General features: G+C 35.5%; 1 protein-coding gene across 2 annotated transcripts; it reads left to right on the top strand.

The window, feature by feature from the left end:
• The first annotated feature begins 1312 nt into the window (after positions 1-1312).
• On the top strand, positions 1313-9135 carry LOC129276471 (nuclear receptor coactivator 3-like). Of its 2 annotated transcripts, none has more exons than XM_054912956.2 (5): positions 1313-1451; positions 2423-2592; positions 3079-3173; positions 4089-7763; positions 8143-9135. In XM_054912956.2, the coding sequence occupies exons 1-4, from the start codon at positions 1405-1407 to the stop codon at positions 4212-4214; spliced, it is 438 nt and encodes a 145-aa protein (XP_054768931.1). In that variant the 5' UTR covers positions 1313-1404; the 3' UTR covers positions 4215-7763; positions 8143-9135. The 2 variants fall into 2 exon arrangements, with proteins under 2 accessions (XP_054768931.1, XP_054768859.1); XM_054912884.2 differs by having other exon boundaries at positions 2417-2592.
• Positions 9136-12177: the final 3042 nt, after the last annotated feature.

Raw genomic sequence — 12177 nt, 5'->3', positions numbered from 1 at the left:
TATGGGACATAAAGCATTTCCTGAAGCATTTTGTCAACGATTACTGTGAAAAGCTACTGAAATCCTTGCATCTGATTTGTTAAAAGCTTTTTTTTTTTTTTGATAAGAAGAAATCACAGACAAGATATGCTTCATGAAAATGTTCATCCGATGGCACTTTCAAAGAACAATTGATCTTTTTTCAAAATTCTTTGGGTTCCATATTATTTTGAGCTACTACATCTACTCGCCTCATTTCATTTTCCCTTATCAGTTTAAAACTGAATGGAGACTCTCAATAGGTACAAAGCGTGTATGTAGTACAGTATATGATGAGTGAACTTTGAGATTCACGCAGTGGGGAGAAATGTGTGTCTTCTGCAATGTTCTTTACAAAGTTATGTCAAATGTCAGTCACTCTCCAGATAACATACAGAACCATGAAGTGCTAAATTGGTCTTGTGGCTTTGTGGTAATGTGAGTGCACTATTAAAATTTGAGATGCGGTTGCTTGATGATTCTGGTCTTCCTTAAATGCAAGGTAACTTTTATTATAGCAGCAAGGATACAGTGCATGTATCTGCATAATAAATCATGAAAATGGAAGGGAGATCATTTTTTTTGCAAATCTTGCAGACGATTGGAACTTATCTTGTAATGATCAAGTAAAAACAGTATTTAAAGTTTATCCTTTTTGGTTTGAGAACACACATCTGTGTTTATGTTTACCAAGTTATTTAAAGGTTTATGATGATATTGCTTTGACATGTAGTTTTTTATGCCACTAATTTTCTTTTTAATACAAAATGCATTCAACAATTTTATACTGTTAAATCTTGGGTGTTTAAACTGACACCAGTTCATGTCCCTAGAGGATTACACATTTCAGTTCAGAATGTTAAAGTAAGTGATCTAAGGTTTTTCAGTAACACCCATGGGTGTTGAACTAACACTAGATTTAACACCAGAGAGAAATGGCTTGTGTTGTCCTATAATTATGAACACCGGTTAACACAACACTTTTTGCTTTGAATACTAGACAAGATCACTCCTACAATATTTCATTCAGATCAGGAGTTTCTTAATAATTGTGTGGGATGATGATTCAGCCCTCTAAACACATGTCATTCACCCTAACACTGTTCAATGTGATATTTGTGACATATTTACTCATATATGTATATATATATATATATATATAAGAGTGGACTTATGATAAGCCCTTTTCATGTTTAAGATATAATTTAAACAAGCCTTTTAAATATTTTTTTTCAAGTGAATTCATCCACGTTCTTCTTCTATCCTCCATTCCACATCTTCATGATGCAGGTCTGTGCCATTCTTGGTCGATTCGTGCCCCATACCCTCGCGATCCACCGTTGCCTAGCTGATTCCGGAGGCGCAAGTTAAACCCCCGGAAGCAAGATGAACAACTCGTCGGTCAAACGCAAGCACCCTGAAAAGGGCTCGAGGTGAGTGAGGAGGCTGGATGTCGATTGCTATAGTGATGAATGGTGATGCAGGTGGTGATGAGGATGATGGGTCCAAGGCTGGAGTGGTTGGTTTGGTGGTGGTAGTGGTCGTGGTGGATGAAAGGAAGGAGTGTATTATAGTAGGGCATGATCAAAGCTATTGGGGCATTGCAAGAAAAAATCAGTGAATTGCAATCATTATTAAGGTCTCACAAGGTCTTGTAATTAATTGCAAATTCAAACTTCATTGCTACATGTAGTCTGCTTGCAACTAATAATAAAATAATAAAAATCAACTTAGTATACCTGTGATTTAAATTGATATATCATAATCAATTGTAGATTAGCAAGAGAAATTTGCAATTGATTGCAAATATTTTTTTGCAACACTCCCTGTGAAACAGCTACTTTGCCTCTAATTTGAATACTTGGAGTAAAAATATTAAAATTAATGTCAAAAATTAGATGTATCTACCTGTTGTGCTAATTCATTGATTTTACTTTTTGCCTATGCCATCACCGCCATTCGTCCTCTTAAGCTGTTAGAGCCAACTTTACTCTTTGTAAGAGGGTGTTAAACATAGCAACAATTGGTTGGACAAAGTTTGAGAAGATTTGTCATTGTTCATGTGTTCTATTGATTTTTTAGGTAAAGATGTAAATGTTTTAGAATAGACCATAAAACAAAATATATTTTGAGAATGTTTTATGATATTCTAGCTAACTGCTTCAGGACCTGAGAAGGTCGAAAATAACTATTAATTATTAAAATCAGTGTCCAACTCCATTAGTAGGTTCAATAGGCACAGATCTGTATAGGCCGTATACATCCTGATTATGATGTTTGATAATGTTAATATCCTTATTATCCTAAGTGGCATTTGAAGGTTTATACGGTTGATGAAGAAAGACACTTATATTCAAACCATGGAGTGAATCTTGATGTTGAGTCCGTTTTTGGTCAGTGACAGATTTCCTGGAAACAAGCGGCGATGCGAGAAGCGGAGTTCATACATCGAGGAGCTGTATGAGCTCATCACGGCAAGCCTCAGCAACCCAGAGTCTCTGAATATGAAGCCGGACAAGTGCGCCCTCCTACAAGAAACGCTCAGTCAGATTAAACGCATCAAGCAACAACAGGGTATGTGATTAGAGATCAAATGAATCGTATCATCTTGTTTCAAGGCTAAAGATAAAGACAGCTTGGTGTACATGGACATAGACTCTTTGTGACACATGTACTGTATTGAGATTTGATTTGAACATCCTCTCAAAACCACGTTTATAGTTGTTGCTATTAACTTTCTTCAAAAGTTCAGCTGAATGTTGGTGTAGATTTCTATTGTGAACTCATATTGTTTTTAATAGGTTCAGTAACATTTTATATTCACCTTCAACATTAGGTATCTTGAATGTTCTTCATACTGCTAACTTTTAATTGGGCTACTCGTTATAGACTCATCGTCATTTTTAAAACATAACTGCCATCGTTATAAGTTATTTCTGTATTTCGTGAACAAGTGGCATTTGATAGTTTAAGGCTCTCTGCTGAAAGAATGGAGTAAATAAACAGATATGTATTTTGAAAATAAAGCAATATCTTTTCTTGTTTTCTTTGTTCATGTAGATGCTGAACATGGTGAAGAGGTACAGCACAGCCATGTATCGTCCAGTAAACCTGGGGTTCCTTCCGGAGACTCGCTGGGAAGTGTTTTACTTGAGGTACGTATTAGTTACGATAGCAAAACCTGGGGAGGATTTCACAAAAAATGTTTGTAACTTATGCATTATGTTACGCATGACCGTTCATGGGTGCCAAATCAGATTTGCAATCATATTGAGTCCCATTGATAAGCTAGTTGAATTTTAATCTCTTTAGATTTAAATTCTTATTGTTGATGAGCATCTGAGGGCAAATTCTTATCAAATTTCGAGAAGGGTTAAAAGAAAGTCAGCATTCATTCTATTTTTTAGCTGGTCTGTTATTATTGACAGATCATATGTTTATTTCGTCAAATCTTTTTTATCTATTTGTTTTGATATTTTCTTGTACAGGTGATAGCTCAAAATTTGCTGAATTTTTTTAATTTCCATTTTTGTTTTGGGAAAACTCTGATTAGCGATTGGGCCTGCTATATTATGGTAAAGTTACCCTGAATGGTAGGGTTTTATGCAATGGGATCCCTGCTGCTCTGGGGCCTGTTGCAGAATAAACTGCAATCAAACGTAACTTTAGAAATTAAAACGCACCTTGATTTTGAGCCAACAGTATTTCTGACTTGCGCCTGATATTTTGAGTTTCGTTTAAATGCAACTCTTTCTGCAACGAGCCCCCTGGTGTCTTGGGATGTCTGTTGTGCAAAACCTGCATTTGAAGGCAAATCCTGAAAGTCCTATGTAATTCTCTAATGCTAGCTTTCGATCAACTAATAAATGAAGGTGCGTGAGAAGTCTGTCGTACAAGCTTCTGATATCAACTGTAAAATGAAGTTATGTTTGATCAAGCTCCATTATCTTTTCCTGAGGTGCACTGATAATTTTTTGAGAATATGCCTCAGTTCTTATACTGTGATTCTGATCTATTTCTTTGAACTGAAATTTAAAGTGTCCCTCTTTTTTTTCATCTTCTTATTTTAGACACTTGATGGATTCCTGTTTGTGGTCAATAGCCAGGGAGAGATAGAGTATGTGACAGAGAATGTCAACAGTTATCTCAATTATCAACAGGTAATGGGACTAACCTTCTTCTCTCTCGCTCCCTAAAGTTTTTTCCCCTTGTTTTGTGGTCATTAGGCAGCTCCCCAAAACTGTTTCTTTAACCTGTAATGTATTAAATTTCGTCTTTTTTCTCCCCTTTTCAGCTTTTTGGTGATGATGATGGTGGTGGTAATGATGAATATTATGATGATTATCATCACTATGTTCAATGCCATTAGTGAGTTTTTGTAGTCACTCCAATGTAAATTTTATTTAAAAAAAATCCCTGGAAATTCTTCTCATTATCTCAAATGATCAGCAAAAAAATTGTTTTAACTCTGATTTAAAAGTCTTATTTTTGCTGTATTTGTCATCACCATCATCATTATTATTTTCAATATAATAGTTCATAATAATAATCATCATCATCAGTCTCATCATCCTTATCATAGTCATTATTACCACAACAATCATCAAATAGTAAAATCTGTAGGAAAGGCATCTATGATTTATTGTGAGGTCTATGCGACTCCCTATCCTAAACAATATGGTTCTTCATTTTAGATTTGTCTTTGCAAATATTGCACAGCAAACTCTTCTATATTTGAATACTGGTAGCTGTCTTTGACTATCAAAGACAATACTGTGCATGGAAATTGCAGTAGCTGCACCACCAGTAACATTGAAAGGTTGGAGATCACTTCCTATCTTGTCATATGAAGGAAAAAAAAACCCTGATACATATGGTTGATCAATGATCATGAATATGAATGCATTCCAGACAATGTAGAAGTTTGTCCCTACCTTGTTTGGGTTAGTGTGTCATGTATAATTTTCACACGCTTGGTGCCGAATACCACTTAGTTATTAAGTTTTCATTTTAATACTTAAATGCTCAGTTCGTCTAATTTCATATTTGTCTACCTATTGGGTGATTTCAAGTCCTGTGTTGGTGTTGGAATTTTGATTGCTTCCCCTAGCTCCAAAACTTACTCTGAATTTGTAAAACTGATCTAGATCATATTATTGACACCTCAACAACTAGTGAGTGACTTTTTCAGAACCACCTTCATTTTATGTCTAAGGTGTTTATATACTCGTGTAAAAATTGACCTAACACCAACACCAAAAGGTCAACACTGAACTTGAAATCACCCAATGTCTTTTGCTATCTCGAATTAAAAAATCGGTATATTAATTGGTCATTTAACCATATACATGTACATGTAGACTGATGGGGTGTTGCAAGAAACCTGCAATCGATTGCAAGACAATTTTACATCTAAAAATCAATCATAAGTGTTGAAATTAATTTGCAAAATTTGCTATTGATCACTCATCTGTTTCTTGCATAATAATAATAATAATAGGCATTTATATAGCGCCATCTATCTAGAAATATTATATTCCGAGGCGCGTTGTTATTATTATCAACAAAAATATATTGATTTGTTTTATTGAAAATTTATTTATCACTTGTAAGCTTGCAACTTAAATTTGCAATTGATTGCAAATATTTTCTTGCAACACCTCCTAAGTGGTTTAAGACCAAATCGAAAGGGAAGTTAGACAAAATGTTGAAGCATTTGTTATTAGTGACAATTAGATGGTGTATAGACAAAGTAGGATAAGACAATGGGGGATGAGACTAAAAGGAAAGTAGACAAAATGAGTGTAGACCAATCTGCAATTTACCATTTTGAGGCGTGAACATGTTCTCATATATTCTTATAACTGGGTGGGTATGAAGGCATCTAAAGATGTAGTGAGTCTGCTATAACATGGTTGCTGGGTGTTCCAGTATGTGTGTATATATATGTTTGTGGCCTGGGGCAATAGGTTACACATTACCTGTAGGGCTTCCCCCCAGGGTAAGGGGTGATGACAAACAGGGAGGGAGAGATGGAGAGATAGGGAGACAGACAGACAGATAAGAAAGGTGGAGAGAGGGAGAAAGAGAAAGAGAGTGAGAGAGAAGGAGAGACGGAGGGACAGCCTGGAAGCGTCGTGGTGTAGCGACTTTGACTCTTGCCCTGTAATCAGGGGGTCGTGTGTTCGAATGATATCGAATCCCTCTTGACCTAGCATCCACACTTTGCCACTCTCCACCCAGGTACTAAATGGGTACCCAGTAGGAAATGGAAGTCTACAGTGAGTTATGTGGTATGAATTGCAATCAAGTTTTAAACTTTTGTTGGAATGCTCCCCAGTGAGTGGAGAAAGTGCATACATTGTATGTAGGCATGCCAGGATCCGATGACTTTGGTAAAAATATATCTGTACAGCGCTTAGAGACATTGCCCTAAGGTATTAGTTGATAAAAAAGTGGAATATTATTACAGTGTATTATATTATTAGAAAGAGAGAGAGACGGGATTGTATGTGATGCAGAGGGTAAATGCACTTTTGAAGTACCGCATACCTTTAATGTCATCTATCAGAAATGAATATCAGTTTTTGATGTTCAAGATTCATCATTCATGAAATAATTTTTAAATGTGTACAAAATTGCAGATATTTTTTCGTATGCAGATATTTACTTTGTATTCATTGATGATCTTCAGGTCGAGCATTGCATTAGTTTTTCATGTGTATTATGGCTGTAAAGTAATCACAATTATATCAAACTCTGTGCACATCCTCTGGTCTGAGAAAACGTCACAGCTTTCTGGAGTCCTTAAACAAATGCCAGCAGATGTATCAAGAGGGAATGAGTGGGAAGAACAAAGCAAACGACATTGATTGAAGGAGGAAGAGAGAGGGTAAAATATGCAATCTAATTTCTACTTGAGAAATTGAAAAGATTTTTGTAAAATTGAATCGTCAGAGGTGAATCAGAATTCCGATCTTTGCAAAGAAGCTGCATGCCAGAATGCATTGCTAGGTGTTATTTAGAACATCCACTAGTTGCTTTTGTCTTGATTTTCTATTACATTTTATATCCTGTTTCCCGATGTTTTATTCAAAGACTCTTACTCTTGACATTTGGCAAGTGCCATAAAACATATAAGAGATATTGGTACATGTAAGTCCAGCATCGACTCAGTAGTTAATTAATTCAGAAGTTGGAAATCCTTCCATCATTCATTGAAGATGCCAACCTAGGAAATTGTCTTCAATCACAGCGGTGGTATGAAAAATGGAATTGTAATCTTTTATCAATCAAAAACCTGAATTTGTACACGATCCTTGGTTCTTGATGTGACAGGAAGTCTATGCTGACCAGTTGTTGAAGACTGCTTTTTATCTGAGCATTGGAGTGAGATGGCAAAGTGTAGTCTATCAATACAGACATTGATTAACATTCAATATACTGTCAGAATCAGAATATTTATAATTCATCAAAATCTTCTATGTCTTATTGTTTTCCTGAGCATCAGCATGTATAGTGATAAAAAGGGCAGTCTAAAAGACAAAGAATTCACACCAAAACAGAGCAATACAAGAAACATCCAATTTGTAACCTTCACAAAGTTGTAAATATGAAAACATTGAAGGAAAACTTTATAATTTGTTGAAGCAATATATGTAAAAGATGAGACAAAGAAATTGGAGAGAGTTTTAGATGTCGGTAAATATTTGTGAGTATGGACTTATGGGTGTAAGAAATTAAAGGTATTGTTTAACTTTGTGAGCAGCCGATTTAAAAATTCTCAAACCAAGATGAAACATTTGTACAAGTGCATGTATTAGAACTAATAAACCCTGAAAACAACCATTATTGAGAATGAAAAGCTAAAACTACAAGGCAAACCCAGATTTTGTAAATAGGCGTCTTAAAGACGCCTAAATAGTACACATAAGTGTATGGGATGAAATTAAGATGGTGTTTTCTGTCACTTTATATTTCAATTTTTGAAGCACTAAATAATTGTTTTCGAACGCAATTTTTTCTGGGCTTCATTTTTGTAACATATCACAGACTCAGGTGACAAGCGTGACCTTCGAGCTCAGATTTTTTAAAGTCAAACCAATGTTAACCAATCACTTTAAGTTGATGAGAGTTCTATAAAAAAGAAATAAAGAAAATAAAGTATGAGGAAGGAAATAATTTTACACTGGAGCAAACAAACAGGAGGGGGGAGGAATGAGGGAGAAAAAAAAGAAGTGAGAAGGGGGTGGAAAAGAAATTAGAAGTAGGTCAATATTGCCGCTTTATTTAAGTAGATAATCCAACAACATATTCAAGTTATCCTCTAACAGTAAGGTCTAGATTTGTAGACTAGCATCCTGTGGTCAATAACCTTTTCAGGATGCTCCTGTCCAGTGACAAAAGGGAGGGGGAAAGTCATGATTGAGACATTTGCCAAATGAGTTCACATTGCAACAAAATCATGATTTTTGACCTAGATTGTTATAGCCTTGTTGTTAGTCAATATAATTACTATTTGGTGTTGTTATTATATTGTTATTGTTAATATTTAATAGTTTTTATGTGTAAACAATGTGAATTGGAATGTGTAGGCCTGAACAATTCAGCCCTTTATTTCAGCAAACTAATTCATAGAAATGTGACATTGGGTATATGGAATTTTATGGATGATATTCTCCATATATTTGTGCTTGATTTTTCCATGCTTTTTCCCTGCTTTTTCCCTGCTTGAGATCAGTAATTTACATTTCGAAAATGGTCATTTTGATTTGTCCCTTTCCTGGTACATTTTCTGATGCCTTCTCAAGCATGTACGTACATTTCATTTGGTTTCAAAACACTACAATGTGTCTCACAAAAAAAGGAAACCAGGATTTCCATAGCTAGATGGTCTTTCATAAACATTAAATAAAGTTTTTTGTCTTCATTTGATGCTGCATATGATATAATGTTATGCAGATGACCAAGAAGAGTTTGAAAATTTAATGTCAAAACCGAGTTGTGCAGAAAAATGAGTCGAGATTTGTTAAGGATGGGATGACCTTGCGTTAGAATGGGATGGCTCATTAGAATATCTTTTGTTTTCTTCCATAAACTATCTTTCACTCATCTAAATGAGTTTGGATTGAAATTCAAATGTGAGAGTCAGCATGAATTGTTTTTGCCATTCCTCAGTATTTATCGTTTTTGGGGTGTGTTTATGCTTCCACTGCGTAGACAAAATCAGCGTTTTCAAACGTTGTTTCAGAACACCGATCGCAAACGTGGTTCTGGAGGTGCTGTTTATGCTTAATTTATCAGAGGCGAAATCGCGATCTGCAGCTGGCTTCTCATCGTAATTTTCGTTGAGCAGGAAAGCAAGGTCAAATTGGGCGCACCCTTTTTCGAAAGGTTTTTTTCCTACAGTGTAGTGTAGTTATGGTCCACTATTATTTTAACTTCAAACAATTTTCGATCTTTAAGTAATTGCATGGACAGAGCTACTTGACATAGCTATAGAATTTTCACCATGGTGAGGATAATAGTAAGATAAAATAAAGAAGATTAAAGTATATTACATAAGAAAATAATGAGACATTTGTTTATGCTACTGGAGCCTTTTGCTCAGCGATGTCTCCTCATCATAACTCATGTTTCGTTTTTTTTTGTAAATCTAAATTAGAGGAACAGTAATAGTGATAGTACATGTACTTAACGTAATCATCATACATGCAATGTACATTGATCACTAATAGAATCAGAGAGAGATGAGAGGTAATTCCATGGAGGTAAACCCCTGTTAAAACCATGCGACTGTATTTGCCTGCAGATTTTTATCTCACCGGAAGCATGTACCAAATGACGTCATTTAAACACGTTTACGATCGCGGTCCTGTTTATACTTCCCCAGAAAGCCTGATTCTGGTCAAACGACGTTTAGAAATGCACCTTTTTGTAAGTTCACGATCGGCGTTCTGAAACGTCGTTTAAAATGAAAGTAAGCATGGACGCAACCGTGTTTTGGACTAATCACGTATGAAAACGCTGATTCTGGCCTGAAAAGTGGAAGCATAAACACGGCCTTACTCCACAGTGTCTGAATAATTCAGTATTTTACTATTTGGTCTCAAATTCCATTCTTACTATCGCTAAATTTATGATTGTGCTATCTTTCTAAAGATGGGTTTCCTTTTTTTGTGGGATACCCTGTATATCTATATATAAGAATTCAAGATTGGGTCAACTCTTGTATTCTGTAAACATGGATGTGATTTAAGGAGTTTCAAACTACTTGAAAACACTCCATTCCCTCAAGTTTCACTTTTCATTCTGGAGAGGATGTTAAAGAAATCTTACGTACCGGTGTCTTTAGAGTTATAATTGATCTTTGCCAATATTTCTTGTTGTTGGTTTCTACTTTTTATATATGACAAGTGATTAGAATACAAAACAATAAACATGCAATTACAACTATCCCTTATGTAAGGTCAAAATGAGATTCCTTAAGGAATATAAAGCACTGATTTTTAATATCTTTTGACCTGTTAAAAGCAAACATTTTTTAAACAATAAAAAATGTAAATCTATCTTAGAAGTAAAGAGAAAGCTTTTTCTATCTCTTTATTGTTTTTACAAGGAAAAACAAAAAAAATATCGCAATGCAACCTGTTGGAAAACTAATATTTAGGAACGGTAATATTTTATTGTCTGGGGAAGAAAGGAGCCAACAGATCTCCTTTAATAAATGAAATTTATCTAGGGCAAGGTATAAATAATACTGAACACTGCTCGGTGAGTTCCAAATCCAAGGGAGAGGAGAGAGATGTGTTTTTCAGAGGATTTTGACTCGACACTATTCGGAGTATATCTCCCCCTTCCTGCGTTCCGTGGCCTGGAGAACATTTCTGGGCTAAAAATACTCACTGCACGTCGGCTTTCCCGGTTGGTGCAGTGAGGGTCTTATTAGATCGCGGAAGGTAATTTTGGCTGACACGTAGTGGGCCGCATCCCAAGTTTGTGCGGCGCTAACGAACGGCCCCTGCGCAGACTTCCTCCTCCGCCAGCTTCTCCAGATGCAGGGAGGAAATGCTCTCTGTCAATGGAGGCTTAGAGCAATGAGAACGCAGCCGTCGAGTTCTCAAGACAACGTGGCCTCAATATTTTCTAGATATGATTCATGGCTGAAATGGGTGCACAAGTTTGATAAATTTTTGCTGTTTGAATTGAAGGACCTGCAGCACTGATTTCATCCAAGGATGAAAACGTTCTTGCCAATAGAAGAACATCCTTTGAGGAAAACCAAGCTTGAATTCCTTCATTTCTGTTTCATGTATTGAAAATGCATTTTTGTATCTTTCAAGCACAGCCGGTGCCAATTATTTGAAAAAATGTGATGTTATCACAAGTAACGCATGCAAAGCTCACAAGTATTTTGGGCTTTTTTCAAAGGATCCAATGAAAAAACTCCCCCGCTTTTCGTGTATCTCATTCCAAATTTGGTTGTTTTTAGAGCTTCATTATAAATCATGTTACAAACTGTGTTTTTATTTATATGAAAAGGTCAATGTCTGTGAGGGAAAATGTTTCTTGGGCTTAAGAATTATTTAGGTCTCATTTCAGAGAACCCAAATGAAAGAGATAAATAGATAATGTTGCTATTTTTGTGTTCCCATTTGATGTAGAGGCTCAAACATGATCCCTCATTTACATGTTGTAAATGCAGCTGACATCCAATGAGTTTGACTTGTTCATGTCAGATGAATCTCTTTGCCACAAACAGATTCATGTACATGGCGAAGTATTGTTTCCTTTGAAATAAAGATCAGAAATTGAGAATTGGAGCCTTTTTGTATGATGTAGCTGTAGTTGATAAATCCTTCTTTAGGATGATGTTGTATATAACAAGTTCTTAAAAAAAGACATCTTGAAAAACTGAGAATAGCTTACATGTATATTAGTTTCTGAATATGCCTATTGGTTTTATGAAACTGGTCGTGGAAATAATACAGAAGTGATTTGCTTGTGTCCTTGTTTCAAATGCACTGATGCCATAAATGTTAATAGCATAGAAAGTAATAAATGAATCTCTACAACGAAAATGAGGCTATTGCCAACTTTTCAATCCCTACTGCAAAACTAATACACGTATAATTTTCTGTTGGGAAGCAAAATGTTAGT

This window comes from Lytechinus pictus, chromosome 1 (assembly GCF_037042905.1).
Source record: "Lytechinus pictus isolate F3 Inbred chromosome 1, Lp3.0, whole genome shotgun sequence".
In the NCBI taxonomy this organism is placed as follows: Eukaryota; Metazoa; Echinodermata; class Echinoidea; order Temnopleuroida; family Toxopneustidae; genus Lytechinus; species Lytechinus pictus.
Note: the sequence above shows the minus strand (reverse complement) of the source record. Positions and strands in the feature narration are given on the sequence as shown.